The sequence below is a fragment of the Pteropus medius genome, unplaced genomic scaffold, assembly GCF_902729225.1.
Source record: "Pteropus medius unplaced genomic scaffold, Ma_sr-lr_union100, whole genome shotgun sequence".
NCBI lineage: Eukaryota > Metazoa > Chordata > Mammalia > Chiroptera > Pteropodidae > Pteropus > Pteropus medius.
In genome coordinates, this window is record NW_024351733.1 from 2,717,004 (window position 1) to 2,739,269 (window position 22,266).

At 34.5% G+C, this 22,266-nt stretch overlaps 1 protein-coding gene across 1 annotated transcript in view; it reads left to right on the forward strand.

Moving 5' to 3' along the window:
- DMD (dystrophin) overlaps positions 1 to 22,266 on the forward strand; it is a 1,897,222-nt gene that overhangs the window by 1,292,901 nt on the left and 582,055 nt on the right. Inside the window, 1 exon segment of the mRNA XM_039846417.1 lies at positions 15,938 to 16,170. Coding sequence (XP_039702351.1) covers positions 15,938 to 16,170 — 233 coding nt within the window.

The following is a 22,266-nucleotide window of genomic DNA, read 5'->3' on the forward strand; positions in this document are numbered from 1 at the left end:
TACCATCGTTAGGCAATACTAGAAGTAGAAATCACCTGTAAGGGAGAAGAATGGGAGTTTTGAAGATATTTGATCAGAATAAAATTATGAGGCAGAAATCAGTACTGTAGAGGTTCTCAACATAGGGGCTAGATATAACTGAGGTTTCCCAGGATTATTGAAAGGAGTACTCAAATATCTGAGTGCACCAAGTGTTGTCTGTGGGTCAAATAAGTGATGTGTCTCCCACGTATATGTAGTAAATATTTTCTGAGTGACATGAATACCACTGCGTTTAATGTCAAATCATTAAAATATTACTGAATTCAGAATAAGTTGATTTTTGTCAATATTTTTCTCAAACTATGCATAGTAGAATACAATTATTATGCAGAGGCATGTAACATTTTTGAGATTTCAAAGACATGCTCAAAATATTGTAAACTTCCAGCAGAGTCAAAAGATTACTGAACTGGGAATTCAGAGGTCCGGGATCTGTCCCTCATTTGGTCTCTTGCCAATTAGGGGTTAGAAGTCATGGACAAACCATTCAACATTCTCGGGCCTTGGTTCCCTTAATTGTTAAATGATGAGATTCTCCTAAATGAGACAACTTTGAGAATGCTATCAAATATAGCATCTATGATTTTAGGTGTTTAAAATAAGTAAGCTTTTCTGAAAAATCTATTCAAGTTTCTATAATATGTATTTACATAGCATTGAAAATTGAATTACTGATAACTTATTTTTATAAAATTATTTACTTATACAATTAGGTGATAATAGAATCTGATTCAAAAGCCCCAAAAGATCATTCCTGAAAATAAATGAATGAAAGAGCCCTGGCATATTATTGTTTTACCTATTGAAGTTACCCAATTGTGGTAACTCTGGGCCCCCATTATCAATAACAATGATTATCCATTTCAGCAGTGCTGTCTCTGAGTGCACCTGTTCCTATGTCCTTCCATTCCATTTTTACATCAAATCAAATGGGAACATAAGGCTTCAGATAGTGAATTGGCCCTACTTTTTCTTGGAGAATTAGTCTGTCTTCTTACCTATTCGCTTCTGTTCAAGTTTTCATATACCACAAAAAAATATTCTTTGTGGATTAAATTCATAGAAATTAACTAACAATTTGTTAGCAAGAATACCTATTGAAATATAACATAGTCATGCCTTTGAGGTAGGACAAAAGTTGGAAAACAACTTTGGTGACATTTTTTTCATTCTTTTCACTATATGATGGCTAAAATGAAGACTTTTTTACCAAATTCAAACTATATTTCTTCAAAAATGCATAATTAAATCATACCAACCACATTCTCTGCTCAGAATGCTTTGAAACTGGAGATCAACTGCAAAACGAAAGCAGGAAGAACCACAAATACATGGAGATTAAACAACATGCTATTGAAGAATAACTGGGTCAGAGAAGAAATAAAAATAGAGATCAAGAGATACATAGAAATGAATGATAATGATGTACAACATATCAAAATTTTGGGACACAGCAGAAGTGGTCATAAGAGAAAAGTTCATGTCATTACAGGCCTATCTCCAAAAACAAGAATGAGTCAAAATAAACAAACTAACGCTTCATCTTAAAGACTAGAAAAGTAAGAGCAAATGAAGCCTCAAGTCAGCAGAAGGAAAGAAATCATCAAAGTTAGAGCAGAAATAAATGAAATTGAAAAAAAAAATAGAAAAATTAAATGCAACAAGAGCTTTTTCTTTGAGAAGGTTAATAAAATTTACAAACCCCTGATCTCCTCTGTTAAAAAAAAAAAAAAGACACAAATAAACAAATCAGGGATGAAAAGAGGGAAATTATGACTGACATCGCAGAAACACAAAGAATCATGCAAGAATACTATGAAAAAGTATATAATACCAAATTTAATAACCCAGAAGAAATGGACCGATACTTAGAAAAATACAATCTTCCTAGACTGAATCAAGAAGAACTGGAAAATCTAAATAGACCGATCAGCAATATGGAAATTGAAACAATCATCAAAAACCTACCAAAAAGTTAAAGTCCAGGACCAGATGGCTTCACCAGTGAATTCTACCAAACATTCAAAGAAGATTTAATACCTATTCTCCTTAAACTCTTCCAAAAAAGTCAAAGAGGAAGCAATATTTCTCAACACATTTTATGAGGCCAATATTACCCTGATACCAAAATCTGGTAAAGATAACACACAAAAAAAAGAAAACTACAGACCAATATCTCTCATAAACACATATGCGAAAATCCTAAATAAGATATTAGTGGACTGAATACAGCAACATATTAAAAAGATTATACACCACAATCAAGTGGGTTTCATCCCAGAGGCACAGGAATGGTTCAACATATGCAAATTGATTAATGTGATATACCACATAAACAAATTAAAAAACCAGAATCATATGATCATATCAATAGATTCAAGGGAAAAAAAAAACCCTTTGACAAGATACAGTATCTGTTTATGATCAAAACATTTCACAAAACCTGTATAGAAGGAAAGTACCTTATACTTCATGGTGAAAAACTACAAACCTTTCCTCTAAGATCAGGAACAAGATAAGGCTGTCCACTATCGCCACTGTTATGCAATGTAACATTAGAGGTCCTAGTGAATGCAATCAGACAAGAGAAAGATATAAAAGGCATCCAAATAGGAAAAGAAGAAGTCAAACTGTCACTATTTGTGGATGACATGATTCTCTATATAGAAAACCCTAAAGAATCCACAAGAACACTACTAGAAACGATAAGCAAATACAGTAAAGTCTCTGGATACAAAAATCAACATGCAAAAATCCATAGCATTCCTATAATCTAATAATGAAGTGTCAGAAAAAGAATTGCAAAAAGAATTCCTTTTGAAATTGCAACAAAAAGAATAAAATATCTAGGAATAAATTTAACATGTGAAGGATATATAATGAAAACTACAAGACCTTATTAAAAGAAATCGAAGAAGATACAAAGAAATGGAAAGATATTCTGTGTTCTTGGATTGGAAGAATCAACATAGTTAAAATGACCATATTACCTAAAGCATTATACAGATTTAATGCAATCCCCATCAAAATCTCATCATCATTTTTTAGAGAAATAGAACAAAAAATCATCAGATTTGTATGGAAGCACAAAAGACCCTGAATTTCCAAAGCCATCCTGAGAAAAAAGAACGAGGCTGGAGGCATCACTCTACCTGACTTCAAATTATACTACAAAGCGACAGTAATCAAAACGGCATGATATTGACAGAAAAATAGACACACAGACAAGTGGAACAGAATCAAGAGTCCAGAAATAGATCCATATTTATATGGGCAAATAATTTTTGACAAAAACGCCAAAAACATACAGTGGAGAAAGGAAAGCCTCTTCAATAAATGGTGCTGGGAAAATGGGAAAGCCATCTGCAAAAGAATGAAACTAGACTGTTATCTATCACCACACACCAAGATTAACTCAAAATGGATTAGGGATCTGAATGACTATAAGACCTGAAACAATAAAATGCATCGAAGAAAACATAGGAACTAAACTCAAGGACCTTGGACTTAAAGAGGATTTTATGAATTTGACCTCAAAAGCAAGGCAAGTAAAAGCTAAAATAAATGAATGGAACTACATCAAACTAAAAAGCTTCTGCTCAGCAAAAGAAATCGTCAGCAAGGTAAAGAGACAATCATTCAAATAAGAAAATATATTTGCAAGCAACGCCTCTGATAAGGGCCTAATATCCAAAATATACAAAGAACTCATACGACTCAATAACAACAAAAAAAAACAAACGATCCGATCAAAAAATGGGCAGAGGACCTGAACAGACACTTCTCCCTAGAGGACATACAAATGGCAAACAAATATATGAAAAGATATTCAACATCACTAGCTATTATGGAAATGCAAATCTAAACCACAATGAGATACCATCTCACACCTGTTAGAATAGCTATATTCAACAGGACAAGTAATAACAAATTTTGGAGAGGATGCAGAGGAAAAGGAACCCTCATACATTGCTGGTGGGACTGCAAATTGGGATAGCCACTATGGAAAACAATATGGAGGTTCCACAAAAAACTAAGAATTGATCTGCCATATGATCCAGCAATCCCTCTACTGGGTATTTACCCCAAAGACTTGAAAACCCATATCCGAAAAGATATTTTCACACCGATATTCATAGCAGTATTATTCACAGTGGCCAGGACATGGAAGCAACCGAAGTGTCCTACGATAGAAGATTGGCTAAAGAAGCTGTGGTACATATATATATACGATGGAATATTCCTCAGCCATAAGAAGAGATGAAATACTGCCATTTGCGACAACGTGGATGGACCTCGAGATAGTCATGCTAAGCGAAATATGCCACACAGAAAAAGTGGAAAATCACATGATATCACTTATATGTGGGATAAAAACCTAAATGAACAGGACAAACAAACAGAAACTCATGGACATGGACTAAAGACTAGTGGTTACCAGAGGGTAGGGGATGGGGGACGTAGGGGTAGATAGAAGGTTAAAGGGGGTCAAATATAGGGGTGTAGGTATAGAGTGAAGTGGGTAAAGGGGATCATATATATGGTAGCTGAAGGAAATTAACTGGGGTGTGTGGTAAATAATAATAGAATATACAATATCAAACATGATAATGTACACTTGAAAATTATATGATTGTATTAACCAATGTTACCCCACAAACTTAATTCAAAAATTTAAAAAATAAAACAAAGAGTTGGATTTCAAAAAAAAAAAAAAATACCAGTATTACCAAGGCTTAAATATGATTTACTGATTTTTTTTTAAAGGAATTAGCATTACCCCTGATCTGGTGAAATTTCTTCTTCCTAAACTGTAAAAATAAGAGGTTCAAAATGAACCAACTCTACAATAGGACAGCTTTACAGATCTTTTTATGGTTCCTTTTTCAGAAACCATAAAATGTAGACTCACAGCTTTCCCAAGCTCTTTTTACACTCTTAGTATGAGACCCATTCATTAAAAGGATTAAGACAATGAGATTCAAGTTCCAAGCAATAGCAAGTATGTTATATGAAAACTGTCACGCTATCGCTCCTGGGAGTGTTGCCATTTCAATAGCATGATTTATAACCATCAAACAATATGTTTTTATGGTAAGCTCTCCTACTTTCAAAGGAGTTTGTGATGGTTTGGTAGACATGATTTAAAGAAACACACATCGTATTCTTATTTTTATGCTTTGTAACAAGCAATTTTCCTACGTAATTGCTACTTGTTTTCTACCTTTGGTTTTGAGTTCCTATTGTATAGTCGGTAGTTATTGCACTTGTGTGTCTGGTGTACTTTTCTACAAGTTAAATGAAAACATAAATTGATTTTGATGTAGCTAGATTCACTACCTCAGTTAATGTGTTTGCCATACTTGCAGTTCATAATGTGTTTACTGACCCAAAACTTCAAAAGCTAAGTTCAGCGTAGTACAACCACTTCAAACCAATGCAAGATAGCAATTACATTTCCAACGTCATTACAAAGACAGAGTTCAAGACTTCAGTATTTGGATTTGTCAAGCTCTTTGGTATTTTAGTTATAGGATGTATTCAGGTTTCACTTAAGAAACAGCAACTCAGATGATAAGTTGAAAGTCAAGTATAACCAAAGAGTATAAAACTTTTTATAAGCTCTTAAGCAATACATATGCCAGCAAATCCTCTGCATGTTTCTTATCATTTTCCATAACATTCAATTGAATATTGAATTATATAACATGTGATATCATTAAATAATTAATTTTAAATGTTATTCCAGGATGGAATGGCTGGAAGAATCATGTTACTTTTATATATTAGAAACAAAAGATTCTGTATATAGACCAAAGGGATGGTGTCTTAGATTGGATTCCTTGGCAGCAGTCACTGAGACAAAAAGTTGCCTGCAGAGGGTTGATATGAAGTATTCTCAGTAGACTCACCTGCAAGAAAGTGAGAGAGGCAGTACAGGCATACATACCTTGGTTTGGTTCTTGACCACCGCAATAAAGCAAGTCATAATCTTTTTACTGATGAAGGGTTTTGCCTTCAGTTTGTAAAAAAACACAACATCTGTGAATTACAATAAAGCGAGTGGACAGAGGGAGAGGCTGACCCACAATGCAGTTGGTACTATAGCCTCAGCCCATCTGACAGGGAGCATTGGAGCTGGGTTCCTCCTTCAGATCTGTCTCAAATTGAGACAGGTGGACTGGGACTTTATATCTTGCACTGACCAGGAGCAAGACCCAGGGAGAGATGCAGCTGTGATCCATCCACAGTCATTATTAATAGTCTCTGGGGTGTGGGTCCCTCAGCTCCAGGAGAGAACCTCGATGGTGCACCATAGCATCCACTGCAGTTCGGTATTAGCATAGTCTACTTACCACACAGAGGTTACAGAGTGGATACAGAGGAGGAGTAATGACAGAAAATAAATCGGCCATTTTCTTCTGGGACTTAATGTATCACAACCGTTGTTATTTATAGAATGATCTTTATTTTGGTATTCAAAGATCTCTTTTAAATCTCCTTAAGCCAGAAGGGAAAGAAGAAAAAGTCCACACTTTGCCTGGTCCATGGATTTTTTTTTTTTTTTTAATTGTGGTATAAAAAAATCACACAACATAAAATTCACCATCTTAACCATATTAAAGGGCACAGTACAGTAGTGTTAACTGTATGCACATTGGTGTGCAACAGACCTCTAGAATTTTTTCATCTTGTAAAACTGATGTTTTCCATTGGAAATTTTTATCTAATTTACAAGATTGTGATCTTGGAGAAGTATTTTAAATTTATCCAAAGCTTAGTTTCCTCTCCTATAAATTGATGTTAATGTTACTCTCCCTGCCCACCCCAGAGTATTATGGTGAGGAATCAAGGCAGAAAATTACTAAAAAGACATTTTTGTACTGTTCAAAGTTCTGTACAAATATAAGTTTTTATAATAAATTCAGACCAAAAGAATCTACATTTTAAGACTACTACTACTTGATACTGCTTCACTTACGTTGGACCTATGGTTCCTCAGCCTATGTTCTGCCTGATGAAACTGTAGATTGAAACTCTGATGAAGGTTGTAGATACAGAAAGGGAAAGAACTTGTGGACATTTACCCTCTAACCTCTCCCTCTCTCTCTCTCCTTCTACACATATATGCCTTAAGGACTCTGCTTAGCACATTGCACTTCCTTTTGGTCTTTATAACAACAGCACCAAATGTTAGTTGAGGCCCTACTATGTGTCAGGCATTATGCTGGGTTTGATGAGAAAGAAAAAAAATGAACCTGATACTTACCTCAAGAAGCTTATCTCATCTCATGGGTGAGGCTTTTGGGGCCCTGGCACATGTATAACAACTTTAAAAACTCATTGCTAGTTAGTTTGATACTTGGGGTAAAAATGTAGCTTACCCCAAACAAATATGAGATATATTTAGACCGAATACTGTAGAGCACTGCTTATCTGGTTTTTCTCATGCTTGACTGCAGAATCTTATCTCTGAGATTCAGGTAGGAGCGATTCTATTCAAAGCAAACAAATAAACAAATGAAAAACAGACTGGAATATTTAATTCAGGAATTTTTTTAAGGTTCAAAAATTTTGGTAGAATAGCAGTACATTTTCTGTAATTAGAACTGTATGATGTTCTCTAGCTGGTTATACCCAAATTGATATGTGGATTTTATTCTCATATCAGTTTTGGAATTGATTATCTTTCATCAATAACATAGTATTTATTATGGGCTAGTCTGGGTTTTCTTCCTTTGTCTTCTGCACTGGGATACCTGTTTCATGGCTTTAGTTATAACATTTTCTACTTTATTCATTTGCGAAGTTGTAAGTGTAATAACAATGGATTTCTACTAAAGACGTTGCTTTTCAAATATCCTATAAAGTACTGGCTGCCTGAATTACAAGCATCAAAGAATCACTATGTGCATCTTTAATTCTCTGTCATTCACATTTTAACTTGAAAGCTGTTTCTCTCCTACATGTGTTCTCTTTGCTGGATCAGCATTTCTTTTCTTTCTGTAGCAATGACAGTGCATTTTAAATCCTGTTTTGGATACCAGTTTTTAATAGATAAAAATGGATGCCATATAAGTTATCTATTGCTGTGTCACAAGCTACCCCCAAATGTACTGGCTTAAAATAATCATTTATTTAGTTCAGGATGTTTTGGGTCTGCTTTGGGCTGGACTTATCTAGGTAATTCTTTTGCTAGTCTCAGCTGGGTTCACTCATGTATTTATAGTAGATAATGGCCTCACGTATGTGTCTGTCACGTGGTACTTACTAGATGAGACAATTGCAGTGACAAGGCCACTTGCCCATCATTATTTTGTGGGCTAATGTAGCTCACATAGCAGTGAAAGGTTTCTAAGTATAGCCCAATGCCGAAGCATGTCTCAAGCCTTTGCTTATGTCACATTTACTAACATTTCATTGGCCAAGACAAGTCACCTGGCCAATCCATATTCAAGCTGTTGAGAAATATACTATAGCTCTTAATGGGAGGATCTCAAATATCTCATTACAAGAGTGTAGATGCATAAAGGGAAAGAATTTGTGGATGTTTACTCTTTAACCAGAGATGCTTTTATTTTTATCACCAAGACATTTCCTATGTAATAGTCTGTATTCTCTGGTAGCTATGGCTTCTGGTGTTTACTATTTCTTCAGCACCTGCCGAATATCATGTGCATAAGAGAAGCATTTAAAAATTTCAGTTCACCTCCACTTCTGAGGTATAAGAGACCACAAGCTTGGATAGGCATTAAGGAAGTCCAGTACAAATGCTAAGCAAGTATAATATAAACCACACGTGCGCGCACGCACGCACGCACACACACACACACACACACACACACAGTTGGGGAGTAGGGAGAGAGAGGGAGAAGGAGAGGGGAGAAGGAGGGAGAAATGAGAGAGAGAAGTATCGGTAGTTCTCAACCAAAATTCAGTTCCCAGAGGACATTTTTGATAATGTCTGAAAGCATCTTTGGTTGTCACAACTAGAAAGGTGCTATGGCCAAGGATACCGATAAACATCCTACAAAACATTCTACAATACACCCACACCAAAGAATCTTCCATGCCAAAATATCAGTAGTGCTGAGATTGAGAAACCCTGTTTTTTATTAAGTGCATGTAAGATGAATATAATGTGAGTTATAGAAGGGCACTTAGAAAATGCAAACTAAAAAAGAAAAAGGCAAAGATAATTTCTATCTTTTAAATTAGTGAAGGAAGAATGCATATTTGGGTGAAGTCAGGTTGGAGATACTCAAGAATAATATTTAACTTGTGGGAGGAAGTCAGATGCACTTGATTATTATAATCCATCTTTTAATAGCTAGTTCAAGGTGATCTTCTCTGCCAAATTAAACTATATATTAGATGTTTTTTTGTGAGTACCATATGTTGCAAACTATAGCTCTTAGAGTCAGAAGCATTTGAGTGATCAATAATTCTTGCATATCGAATGTAGGAAAATTATCTGATGATCAGATCATTAAAAATATGTATGAGAGGTTAGGCACATTCTCTTGGCATTGTCACTTGTTAATGTGAGATCCTGAACAAGTTACTTTACCATTTGGTAAAATGGGACTAATACCTACCCTGAAAGTTGTTTGGTAAAAATTAAAACGACTTATAAATAACTTTGCCCAGCACACAGGAAACCTTGAGCAAATGATGATGGTGATGATGGTGTTTATGGCAACCTCTCTTCCTTCCAGTAGCAGCAAATAATTTTTATTTGGATTATATTCTTAATAGTAAGAAATAAACAATTAAAAAGCGATATAGTATCACTGAGCCTTAAAAGTCTATGGCTCCCGCACCTAACAATTTTTTTTTCTAAAATCCAGAAAGGTAGTTGATTATCACGAATGCTTGAGTTCCAATTCTCTAGGCCTTACCTATACACAGCACAAACCCTTAATGTGCCAAAATGTTAATAATTGATGATATTTGAGTCACATATTTTCTGTTGTCTTTAGAATTATGAGAAAGAATATAGACAAAAATAAATGTTTATGTGTTCATAACATTTATTTCTAATGTTCCACCTGTGCCTACTGATTGTAAACATTTAGAGGGAAAAAGTGAGATTCTTCCTTGTCAACACACAATAGATTTTTCTTTCTAAGTCCATATATGATTTCTATTTTTGTTTATAAGAACTCTCTAATTCTTACATATTTTATTAAGCTATATGCCATCCTTTCAAATATTCAAAAAGTAAATTAGTCCCTAATGTTGCTTATGTGGAGAATAGTTATTGGTTATGTGGAAAGAGCTAAAAACCTTTCCTGTAACTCATAGTATGAAATAATAATGCAATTTGACCACATACACAAAATGGTACTTTTTAGATATTTTTGTTAGTGTGAGTACAATAATTTATCACGTTGCTTGATTTTTAAACTATAAAAGTAATGGAAAAAGTTACCCACATTTATACAACAAAGCTAGAAATAGAATATATGCTTCTTGCTTTCTTATCAACCAAAAGAGACTTGTGAATTACAGGAAAACCACGTGTGAATACTTCAAAGCAAGTATGCCAAACACATTGTGTGTGTTTTTATAAGATTTAGTAGCTCCTTTAAAGCTCTAAGTAAAGCTGTTAGTCTGACTAATCATGTACCCCTGAAACCAATTAAATTTTCAAACTAGAGAAATGTTCTTCAAACACTTTTGAAAAAATGAGAGTTCCCTCCTAAAGCCAACACCTTTTAATTAACAAAATACTCAGAGCAAAGATGTGGTTTGCAATAGTATATTACACCTACCGTTATTTATGCTCCTATTCTGGTGTGCCAAACTCAATTCATTTCAACTATTTTGAGCTTGACTTTCTGTCTGCTTAACTATGGAAGGAAAATACAGTTTTCAGTAGAGATTATATTAATTTTCTAATGAATGCATGAGAAACATATACTATAATCATCAGTCCTAAGACTATAAAAGCTGTGTGGGGGGGTATATATATGTGCACATATAAACACAAAATATGTATGTATCTGTCTATTTGGCTTAATTGTATGTGTTGTAATGCATGTGGTTCTGGTATGAACTAATTAAGCAGGAAGGATGACCGTGTCTACTGCTGGAGGGATAGTTAATAGTATGATACCATAGGACTACTTTCTATCATAACCCCCTGTAGGAAGAGATATTTCCTTCAACAGACTTGAGACAAATAACCTTTGGACTTTCATGGTGGTTAGAGAGGCTGAGATCTGAAGAAGCATTTCTAGGGACAACTCCTTGTTGTTCCAGTGGCTTGAGGCAAGGGGTGGATGTGCAAGCAAGTAGACTAGACTGTGAGGGCATTAAATGGGGTATGGAGAAAAGGATCCTCTCCAGCTGGAGGGGAAGCCACTTCCCATGCTCTTTAGGGAGAAGAACCTGGAGACCCATCTCAGAACTTCATGTTTAAGATTCTGTGTAATAGTTTATGTATCCTAACTCCTTACCTGATAGGATTATGTGCTGAAAGAACTCTCAGCACATCCCCTTTCTTTTAAATTGTGGAGTTAACAGAAAACTCCCCTGAAATGACTAAATATTTCTTTCTGACCATTAGAGTGAAGATTCTGTGGATTAGTCTGGGCAAAACCACTCAAACTGCTGCCCCTTTACAGATCTGACCAGCCTGTACTTTTAATGAGGTGATTTGTGTATGTTTCTAGCAACATGACACAGTGAAAAAGAAAGAACCTCATTTTTTCTTTTTATGTAAAAGTAAAGGCATCAGAAAATGCATTATGAATCAATATGATATGCATAAGATAAATAGTCTCAGTACCTAAAAGTGTCTCCTTTGCAACATCTTGCTTAATTAAAAAATAAGAAAACTATATATACATGCATGGATCTAAAGGCAAGTCTTTCTACAAAAAATGAAATATTTTAATAGTGTTCAAGATATAATTGGCCGCAATAAAATGCGTGAAGTAGCTGAAGATTAGTCACTTTCTAATTTGTTATAGCACTTTTTTCTGTTCTTGGAGACCCAAAGATTCGGAGTTTAGACTACAGCTCTCGGTTACTATCAGCCACCCTCTCTACACATACAAAAACAAAAAAACAAAAAAAAAAAAACAAACAAACAACGACAACAAAAAAACACCTAAAAGCGGTGCAAGATTTTGTTCTTCCTAGTGATTATTAGATTGAAGTAATAAAATGTTGAAGACTTCAAAGTGTTTAGGACCCAAAAGAATGATGTAGTTCTATGCCATATGGAGACATTTTTATTACAAACTTATCCCGGTCCTTCAAAAAACAGAAAGTTAGAGTTGGGATTTGAAGAAGAAATGAGATTTTTGTTTGGGGAAGGGAAAGGGAAGCATTTTTATGAAGTATATAGAGCATGTGGAAGGGCACAGAAGTGTGAAATGGCCCATGCTAATTGGAGAATGCAAAATAGAGACTGAAGTATGTGGAGCATGAGAAGAATGGAGGGAGAAGAGGCTGGAGTGTGAAGTCTGGTTCAAGAAACACAGAGCCCAGAATGCCATTCTAATTCGGGAAGTGGATAGCCAATAAACATTGAGCAGCAAAAGGAAAAAAAACACACACACACACAGAATACCTACTAACTGTCAGAACAATGCTAGTATGTGACTTACATATATCGATTCATAAAATACTTAATTTCATGACATTAATACTGTTTTCCCCATTATGTAGGTGAATACTTTGAGGCTCAGAAAAGTTCAGTTTAGCAAGTATGTTATAATCCCTTATCTCAAGATGCCTGAAATCTTACCCGAGTTGTGTATCTAGGAAACAGTAAGATCAACTGTCTGTGAGGGAAGTAGTGTTATAATTGCCATTTTACAGAGGAGTACATGGAGATTCAGAGAGGTTAAGTAACCTATCTAGGGTTGCACAGCTAAGAAATGGTAGAGTAAGGATTTAAATCCAACAGTCTAGCCCTGGGTGATCTATTTTACACTCCTTGATCCAATGTTTTTTCCTGCTTTTCCCTGCTCAATAGAAAAGTGGGGAACAAAAGAATTGATTGGTTTCATATTCTCTCTTTAATATTGGACCTTCCATTGTCTGCCCGAAACAGTGGCTCTTCCTCTGTTATTTTTGTTGTTCTGAAAATAGCTAAAATGACTTAAACAGCAAGAACCTAGGCATGTTCTGTGTTCTAGTCTTCTAGAAACCATCCGTGAGGTTAGTATCTTTTTGCACTCACCATGAGTAAAAGACTTCTCTCTCTAAGTTTACAGAAAAGCTTACTGTGCATAGACTTTTCTTTGTAGTTTCATTCATTTATTTAGAGGATATCAATTGAGCACCTACTATATTCCAGAACCTGTTCAAGGTGCAGGGGACAGACCAATGAGCAAGAGGGACACAGCTGCCCCACCCTTTCCCACCAGTACAGAGATATTTTCACATGTTGAGTACTAAAGGAGACCAGCAATGAATGGGCTGATCAGTCCATAAATATGATCATCTGCCCATCACGGGTACACAGAGAGCTGCATTGCTTGACCTCTCAATCCTCCTCTGAATCTCTTTCAGCTGACTTTGTACTTGGTGATACTTCCTCATTTTTCCTCACTGGAGAATTCTGTGATATTATTCCAATGTCATTTGTTTATACTTTTTAATCACTCTTTTTTTCAGTCTTTGGCCGTAGCTTTTCTTTTCAATAGACATCATTTTTTGTTTGTTTGTTTGTTTGTTTTTTAATGTGCTTTCCAGAACACAGTTGAAGTCTGATAATTCTCTGTATTCTCAACCTTCACTGTATTGAAATTTGAGATGGCATAATCATTTCTACTTCACTAAGTACTTTTTTTTTTTCGTCAGAAGTAAGTGTGGAGGAAAAAATCTCATTCCTGCTCTCTTTTGAGGGTCAAATTTTTCAACAAGTCAAATTAAAAAAAAAATTCTGACACTTTGCAGAACCTTGAAATCCTCCCAAAAGACCATATGTTGTCTCAGTATCTACTGTGTATTTATTTTAGGAACAATTTGGCCATATTTTCTAGTCATCCAGGCATTCTGAGGTTAGCAACTACAGTGATATTTTAATTTAGCTCTCTTTTCATCCTCACCCATGCATCCTCACCAGGGATTCAGCCCCTCTCAAAATCCCTTTTAAGATTTTTAGATCTTGTTGTCTCTCATGTTTCTTCTTCATATTATGTTTCTTTCTTTCTACAAAGAACCTCAGAGCAGTGAGATAGCTCCAAGAAACCATTTCTTCTTTATCTCCTCAGTATTATTGTCTTTCAGTCATTATTTCTTGGCATTAGTTTTCATTTTTACTTTGGCACCTCGCTTTTTTTTTTTCTTCTGCCTTGTTCAGGATTATTTCTTTCATTTGTAGGAACCACTTGTTGTCCCTAAGAAGCTTGAGACACAAGAGGCATTCTTTCATTCATCTCATCATCTTCTCTAACAAAAAGACAACCTTGAAAGTGCAGAAAGTAATACAACCATGAAAAGTAATTTATGGCCACCTCAGAATGGAATGCAAACATGGCACATTTTTCTCATGTTCCTAGAACACTTTCCTTTTTGTCCATGCCTCTCAGGTCTCCCACTGAGATGTCGATTCTTGCAGCTTTCCCTCAAAGATTCCTTTCTGAATTGTATAGACCACTATTTCTTTACTACTTACTGGTCTACTGGATATAGTAGGCTCCAGAGGCTCAGATGTTTGTTCGTAGTTAGTATCAATTCTCACCAGCAAGTTCAGCCCCCTTCAATAAGTATAGGGCCACAAATCGACCTTTGACTAAGTTTTCCCCAAATATTTCACATATTTCTCATGCCTTATCTCCAACTGCTCACCATATTTGTTCATCTCTGTGTTTCTTATTTATCCGGTATTTAGAAAAATAGTAATACCTAACCTCATTACTTACTATACTAGTATCAGGAGCTGTGCTAATGTTATCATTGTTATGTTTCTGGCATTGTTCTGTGTACATTTCTTGTATTAGTCATTGACTCTACACAACTGCCCCTCTGACGTTTACCCTATTTTTGTCCCTCCTTTACGGAAAAGGAAAAATGAAGCTCAAAGAGTTGAACTAACTTAACCAAGGTCACAGAGTTTCTAAGGCATAGAGAAGGATTCTCTCCCAGATGCTTTTACTCGGGAACTTCAGATCTTCACCATTACCATGGGCTACCTTACATTAAAGTGTTCAATACTATTAATATTAATTTAATATTGCTTAATGACCTTGAAACAGTGTTTCATATCCAAGTAGAAAAACTTTACTAGCTCTGATTTTCCTAAAATAATGTAAGTTGGGTTTTCCTCACTGCTAGCCACTTTATTACTAGTCTGAAGGAAAAAATAATGGTAAACTGCTCCCAGTATAAAACATAGAACAAGGGCAAGAACATTTTATTGGCTATATTTCCCTAGGGTCCACCTCCAAAGTAATTTACTTCATAGTCAAGGAAACATTAAGTCAGAAATAAGACCTTATGCAATCTTTCCTTTTGCTTTTTTCATTAAATGAAAAAATAAATAAATAAAAATTACTCACCTGGCTAGATCTGAATAATCTTTTTTTTTTTTTTTTTTACTGATTCCATAATCTATGTTATTGTTATTGAGAAGGCTATTTAAATTAATTGTCCATGACAATAAGCAAAACCATTTTCAAAGATTGTGTATTAATGAAATATGTAATAAGGAAAAGTTCAAGTCTTTTAATTGCTCTATCATGTAGTACTATGTAAAGCAGCCACAGTGTTAGGAAAAAACATATAATGCCATAAATAATACTTTGGTTCAAATGGTTGCTTTTCAATTAAGGTTGTTTTATTGTTATTGAAATTAGCTTCTTGGCTTGTGTTTCTAATTTTTCATTTTCTTTTTTTTTTTTTTTCGTCCTTTTTGAAAAAAAAAATTTAGCTCCTAGTCAGACTGTTACTCTGGTGACACAACCTGTGGTTACCAAGGAAACTGCAATCTCCAAACTAGAAATGCCATCTTCCTTGCTGTTGGAGGTACCTGCTCTAGCAGATTTCAACCGAGCTTGGACAGAACTTACCGACTGGCTGTCTCTGCTTGATCGAGTTATAAAATCACAGAGGGTGATGGTGGGTGATCTTGAAGACATCAACGAGATGATCATAAAGCAAAAGGTATGGGCGAAAAAGAGAAAAGCTGGCAGGGGTTTTCTTTCAAGTGAAGATTTTCCACAAGTCAATTTACTCTCCTAGACCATTTCTCACCAGTTTTTAGGCAGCTTTTCTCTGTCAGCAAACACACTACTGTCTCTATTCAGCCCAAGTATGATCAAGGAAACAAATTAATGCAGTTATCAGAAGCAGCCATAAATTAAAAAGGAATAATACAAAGAAAAAAGCATAAACCTTATAAGTAAAGTTGGCTTAATTAAATTCACTAAACAACTGGTATTTTCAAAATCTATATAATATCAAAGAAGTGGCTCAATTGAGCTATTGACATTTAAACTGTTTTAGCACTCTGCAGCCATAATATATTACAGAATCAAATATAATAATCTAAGAATTGGTTATTCACTTTTCCGAATTGTCCACGCCAATTTTTCTACTCCAATGACAAGGATAATTGAAAGTTAATAGTAAATTTAAGAAAAATAAGTAGTAACAAAACATAATACGTCTTAAAATACTTTAGATCTTAATATTGATATTTAGGCAATGCTATGCTCAAATAAACATGATTTTAATACAAAGATTGCATTTCTCAGCCTCATTGGAATCCATTCTGTAAAATTATGACATCAACTAAAAACACATGAATACATTTATATAAATGTGGTTTACCTAGCTAGAACAAATATACTATATATCTTTTATATTTTTGAATAAATAGGAAAAGTAGTTTTGAAAGGTTTATACACTATAGTTATTTCACTTGTAATGATTTTCAAAACTTTCCTAAAGAAATAATTTGTACTGAAGGTATTTAGTTGCTACAGAACTACTTTTTGGAAAAACATGGAGCGAGGCACACAAATTTCTTTTTAAAAGGAATGTAAGCAATTCAGCAGGAAAAACAATAATTTGATAGTAACCAACTTGCATATAAAGTAAATTGAGCTTAGACTCAGAAGACCTGAATTCAGTGAGCTTTCTTTGTCATTTGCAAATGACATGATTGTGGTCACATCATTTTCTGATTCTTGGTTTCCTCCTCTGTGTACAGAGCACACAGATTCCACATTCACATTCACCACAGAGTGATGGATAAGTGTGTATATAATGATATTTAATGTGTGTGCTATATATACACACACTTTGTTTACTACTGCTTTATAGCAAGTACTAGTAGCCATATTTTTCAGAAAAAGTTATTGAGCCTCATAGTCACACCCTAGCTTCAAATTTAAGTCTGTTTGGTTGCAAAGCACTGCCTGCTGGTATTAACTATAAACGTGGCTACCATTTGGTTATATAAAATACATATACATGTGTATGTTGTATATATAGTCTATTGTCAGGCACTATGCTAAGCATTTTATACTTGCAGTGTGCTGATACAGAAACAAAAGTTACATTCTGTCACAGTATTATGCTGTTATACCACCATTTCCAGAACTATTACTAACCAGAAGATACAGTATGTTATAATGTTTAAAGCAAGGGCTTTGGAGTTAGATTGTCTGGGTTCAAAGCTTGGCTCTGCTACTGCAGCTGTGCAACCTTGGGAAAGTTACTCGCCCTCCCTGAACCTGAGTTTATCTATCTGTACAGTGTGGATTATGGCACTATCTGCCTCATAGGTTGTCATATGGATTCAATTAGATAGTACATGAAAAATGCTTCCCACCTTGCCTTGCTTACTGCAAGTATTCAACTAATGTTAGTAATTAATATTAGGTTCTGCAATAAACTCTATGTAAATCTGCCTCCTCATGACATTTATACTGTACAAACTGTATGTCATATAATAATATCACATAAAAATTAGAATGCATTTCCACATCTGCGCCTTATTCTGCCATTGACATTATGGCCTCTTGTAAGAGCCACGAGATATTAGAATGGGAGAGAAAGTCCACACCCGCTTGTGAAGGGGTTGTGAGCCTGGCCTTTAAGGAAGGCATTGACTGACCTGAGTAGGTCTTCAGAGTTCTCCAAATAAATTTGTCTTTTTCAGACAGGACAACTAATTTGATTCTTCTTTAAAGTGATACGCTTTAAATATAAGTCCAAAATTAATTTAGAGAAATTCAAGTGAAATGTCTAGAGTCACAGAAAGCCAGGATTTGTAAATGTTGCATGTGTGTGTATGTATTTCTTTTCTTGCTAAATAGTACAGATGCTTTCTTTTCCTGATTCTTCCCCTCATATTAAAAAATAATAATTTATAAAGGCATTATTAGTTCTCATCTTTTATAGTTACAATCACTTAAGGTTTAGTAAAATAACTGTAAATAAACATTAAACAAATGTGTGTATGTAGAGGGGAACAAGAAAAGAAAGTAAGTTTGGAGAAATATTTATTATAATATTAGGAAATAAATATTTCCTCTATGTAAAGGTTTAAATGAAACAACCCTAACTTTAATGTTTTAGATGTGAGAAATGAAGTAATATTCCAAAAGGGCTTTATAAACTATAAAACATATCAATGCCTATTTATTCATACATTTTTAACAAGATTTTATTAAGCTACTACTAAGCAGGAAATACAGAGCTGGGCAAGATAGGAATGCACAGATTAAAGAAGGTAAAGGGAAAAAAATAATAGCACTATGATAGAAATAAATTTCAGGATAATACCTAGCACATTTTTAATACTGATGATATGCCAGTCACTGATCGAAGTACATCATGTGTATTACTTAATGCTCACAACAACACTGTGAGATTGATACTAAAGCACAGTGAGATTAAATAACCTGCCCGAGGTCAAGTCTTAAAGATACAACAATAGAATTTGAACCTAAGCAGTCTGATTCTAGAGTCCTCACCTTTAACCACCATGGTTTTCTACTTCCCTAGGCATGCTTTGGGTGATGCTCTAAGGACTGAGTTTTAGGGAGAAGGCTTCTAACTAAGTCAGAGAAGAGAACAGATGTCAGGAATAGCTTCTTGAAAAAGGTAAAACTTAAGCCAACCATTAAAGGACAAGTTGTAATTAACAGGTAGATTAAATGAAAGGAAACAAACTGTACTTTTCACTGAAATGGGAAACAATATAGTGTGTTATAGAAATTGTGATTTTATTATTTGAAATTAAGACTATATGATGAGGAAGAAATTGGTAAAGTTGACTAGAGGGGCGAAGCTGAAAAATGGGAATCCATCCTTGCCGGACTTGGGAGTTTCGATTATGGCCTGCGGGCAGTAGCAATCCTTAAAGTATATTAAGCAAAGAAAGAAAATCTTCAAATGTAGTTTAGTTGTCTGTAAGTTAGAGTTCTCAGGAGGCAAGCAACAGAAAACACCCTCTGACTAAATCAAACAGACAATAAATTTACTGGGATTAGCATGAAGGCAATAGAAAAGGCTTAGAGAAAGTAAAGGGATCTCAACATGCCTGGGCATCTAGTTTGCAGGAAATAATCGAGTCTCTTTGTGGAACTCTTTTTTTTTTTTTTCCATCCTGTGTAACTATTCAAAATTTAAAGTCCTGAAAGAGAGAGTCCAGTTGACCTTGTTTGGGTCATATATCCATCTCTTAGCTAGAGAAGAACAAAGAACTTTGATTTAAATCCTTCTTCCAAAGCCCCTCACAATGAGAGAAGTAATTTCCCCTGAAGAAATTGGAGTCCAATGAAAAGAGAAGAGGGAAAGGATGCTGAGCAGCCAATAAATAATAAATGTTCACTGAACTCAAGCAAGAGTATGTAGAATAGGGTGAGGGACAGAGCAAATAAAGGAAATAAAGCAAATAATTTGAAGGTGGCGATTATGATCTAAGCGATACGTTTATCTATTCCAACTTTGCATCATGGAGACCCGAAATAAAGACCATTGATGCCCCTGTATGCTAAATATAAGTTTGTTTAACCCTTGCACCTACAGTAATTGGTTCTTAATGAATGTAGATTTCTTGATGGATAATGTAGATGAAATGTGATAAGGAAGCTTCATTTTTAACAGAGGTTGAAATTTGGAAATTATAATTATAGCTGTGAAGCAGCAGAAGTTAGACAAAATGAAGTAAAAAGCATTTTATGACTCTAAGAGAACTTAGTATTGAATTTCTGAGATGCAGGTCAAACCTTAGACATGCAATGGTTGAAATATTGTCCCCAAGAAAGGAAATAAGGACATAGCATTTGAATAGTTAGCTTTTCACAGTTTTAGACCTTGAATTCAAAAACACATATTCGATATTTAGCTTCCATTCTCCTTCAGCACAAGTCGTTCAATTAAATTCTTATTTTAGAAAATAGGTGATGCTACCATTTTAAAATGAAAATAATTTTTTTCAAAGTAAATTATATTAGTCAAAAACTGCAAGTTAAATTACTTTAATTTTTTAAAAAATTATAAAATGTAGCCATTTAAAAAATTAAGCAACTTGACTGCTAATTTTAGAGAGCAAAAAAATATACCATGATATTATAGATGAATAGAGGTGTAAAATATGCAAATTAAGCCTTTAAAAATAAAATATGCCTACAGCTCCAAGTTTATTTTCTAAAATTGTGAATTAATAAGCATAGAATTTGTAATTTATAGTTTAGTGTCAGAGAAATCTGATAACAAAATACTTTTCATATTTCATCACGTTTAAGTGAAATCGCTCTGAAGCAAAATTGTTTTGACAAGTATTCAGTTTTCTTTTAATGACATAATCTATCAAATAAAGGGAGCTATATCTAGAGGTTTTCTCAAAAATAATGATTAAATATGACTCTTAGGGAAGAAAAGAAGGAAAGACAGAGGAAGGAGAAGTGGGGAAGAGAGGGAATGTGTGAGAAAGGAAGAGAGGAAGAGAGGGCGGGAGGTAGAAAAGAAAGAAAATTAGGAAAAAAGAGAGAGGGAAGGAGAAATGGAAGAAGGAATGGGGGGTGAGAGGGAGAGAGAGAGGTAGGGAGATAGAGAGATGACTGGCAAATTTGGAGAGATGTTTGTGGCAGTGAACTGTGTTGCTATCAACAGATAGGATTTAGGTGGCCATATGATATCATTATTTTTTGTACTACCGGTATCTGATTACCGATGCTAAATAAATTATAATCTTTTGTCAAATCATTTTGGCCAGGTGTTCAGGGTAATTCACCACTAAATCTGAACCACAGGCACTTGTATTGAATAAAGGATTGAATTGGCAAAGGAGTTTTATCCTCTAATAAGACCTCTCCAGGTTGGGCTTGAGACAAATTGGCCAATCTGGACGAGGTGATTATAGCATTTTCAAGATTCATTTTTAACTACACACTACACCACTACCTGGGAGATTTAATTATCCAAAGATTGAATAAGCAGTTTTAGTGGATATAGTATATATTTAAATGGGAAATCATTATTTGGGTGTGTTTAAATTTTTTTATTGTTCAGGTCAGTCTTTAATAAAAATTCTATGATTATGTTTTAAACTCTCACTGTATCTACACAAAGAGCAATTGAATGGCTCCCAAATCATTCTGATTATAACTTTTATTGAATAAATTCAACCACAGTCTGATGACCTAGAAGGATTAGTGGAACAATGTGTAGGGAAAATGGCATTGATTGTTTAAACTGAAAAGAAATGAAAAAGAACGTTTATAGATATTACTTTACTGCCATGAGCATAGCAGAAAAGTGGGTATTACAAATAGTTTCCCTCATTCAATAAATAAGAAAAGTTACAGACAATATAGTTAATTGGTCCGAGGTCATTTAGTAAATGTAATTGTCCTAATGTAAATCTGGATTCTTGGGAATAAGGTTTCTTCTTTTTTTTTTTTCTATGACACCCCACCCTTCTTAAACATCTCTTTATTTCTCCACCAAAAGTATAACAAAACCAACTAAACAGTTTATTTACATAGGTTTCCAACAGATTTCACAAGTTGGATGACAATCATTTTAGGGTGAGGAGATTGATTTTTTTTTTTTATCAAACAACTATCCAACCCTCATAATCTCATCTGTTCATTCTGAACAATTTTGTTTAAGAAACACTATACCTGAGTGTGCCATCTTTCCATATATAGGTGTATGTTGCATTCTACAAAGAATGATGTTGTAATCTGTTTGGCTAAAGATATTTGCAAATTTTGTACTGTAATTATCTTGTGACAAATG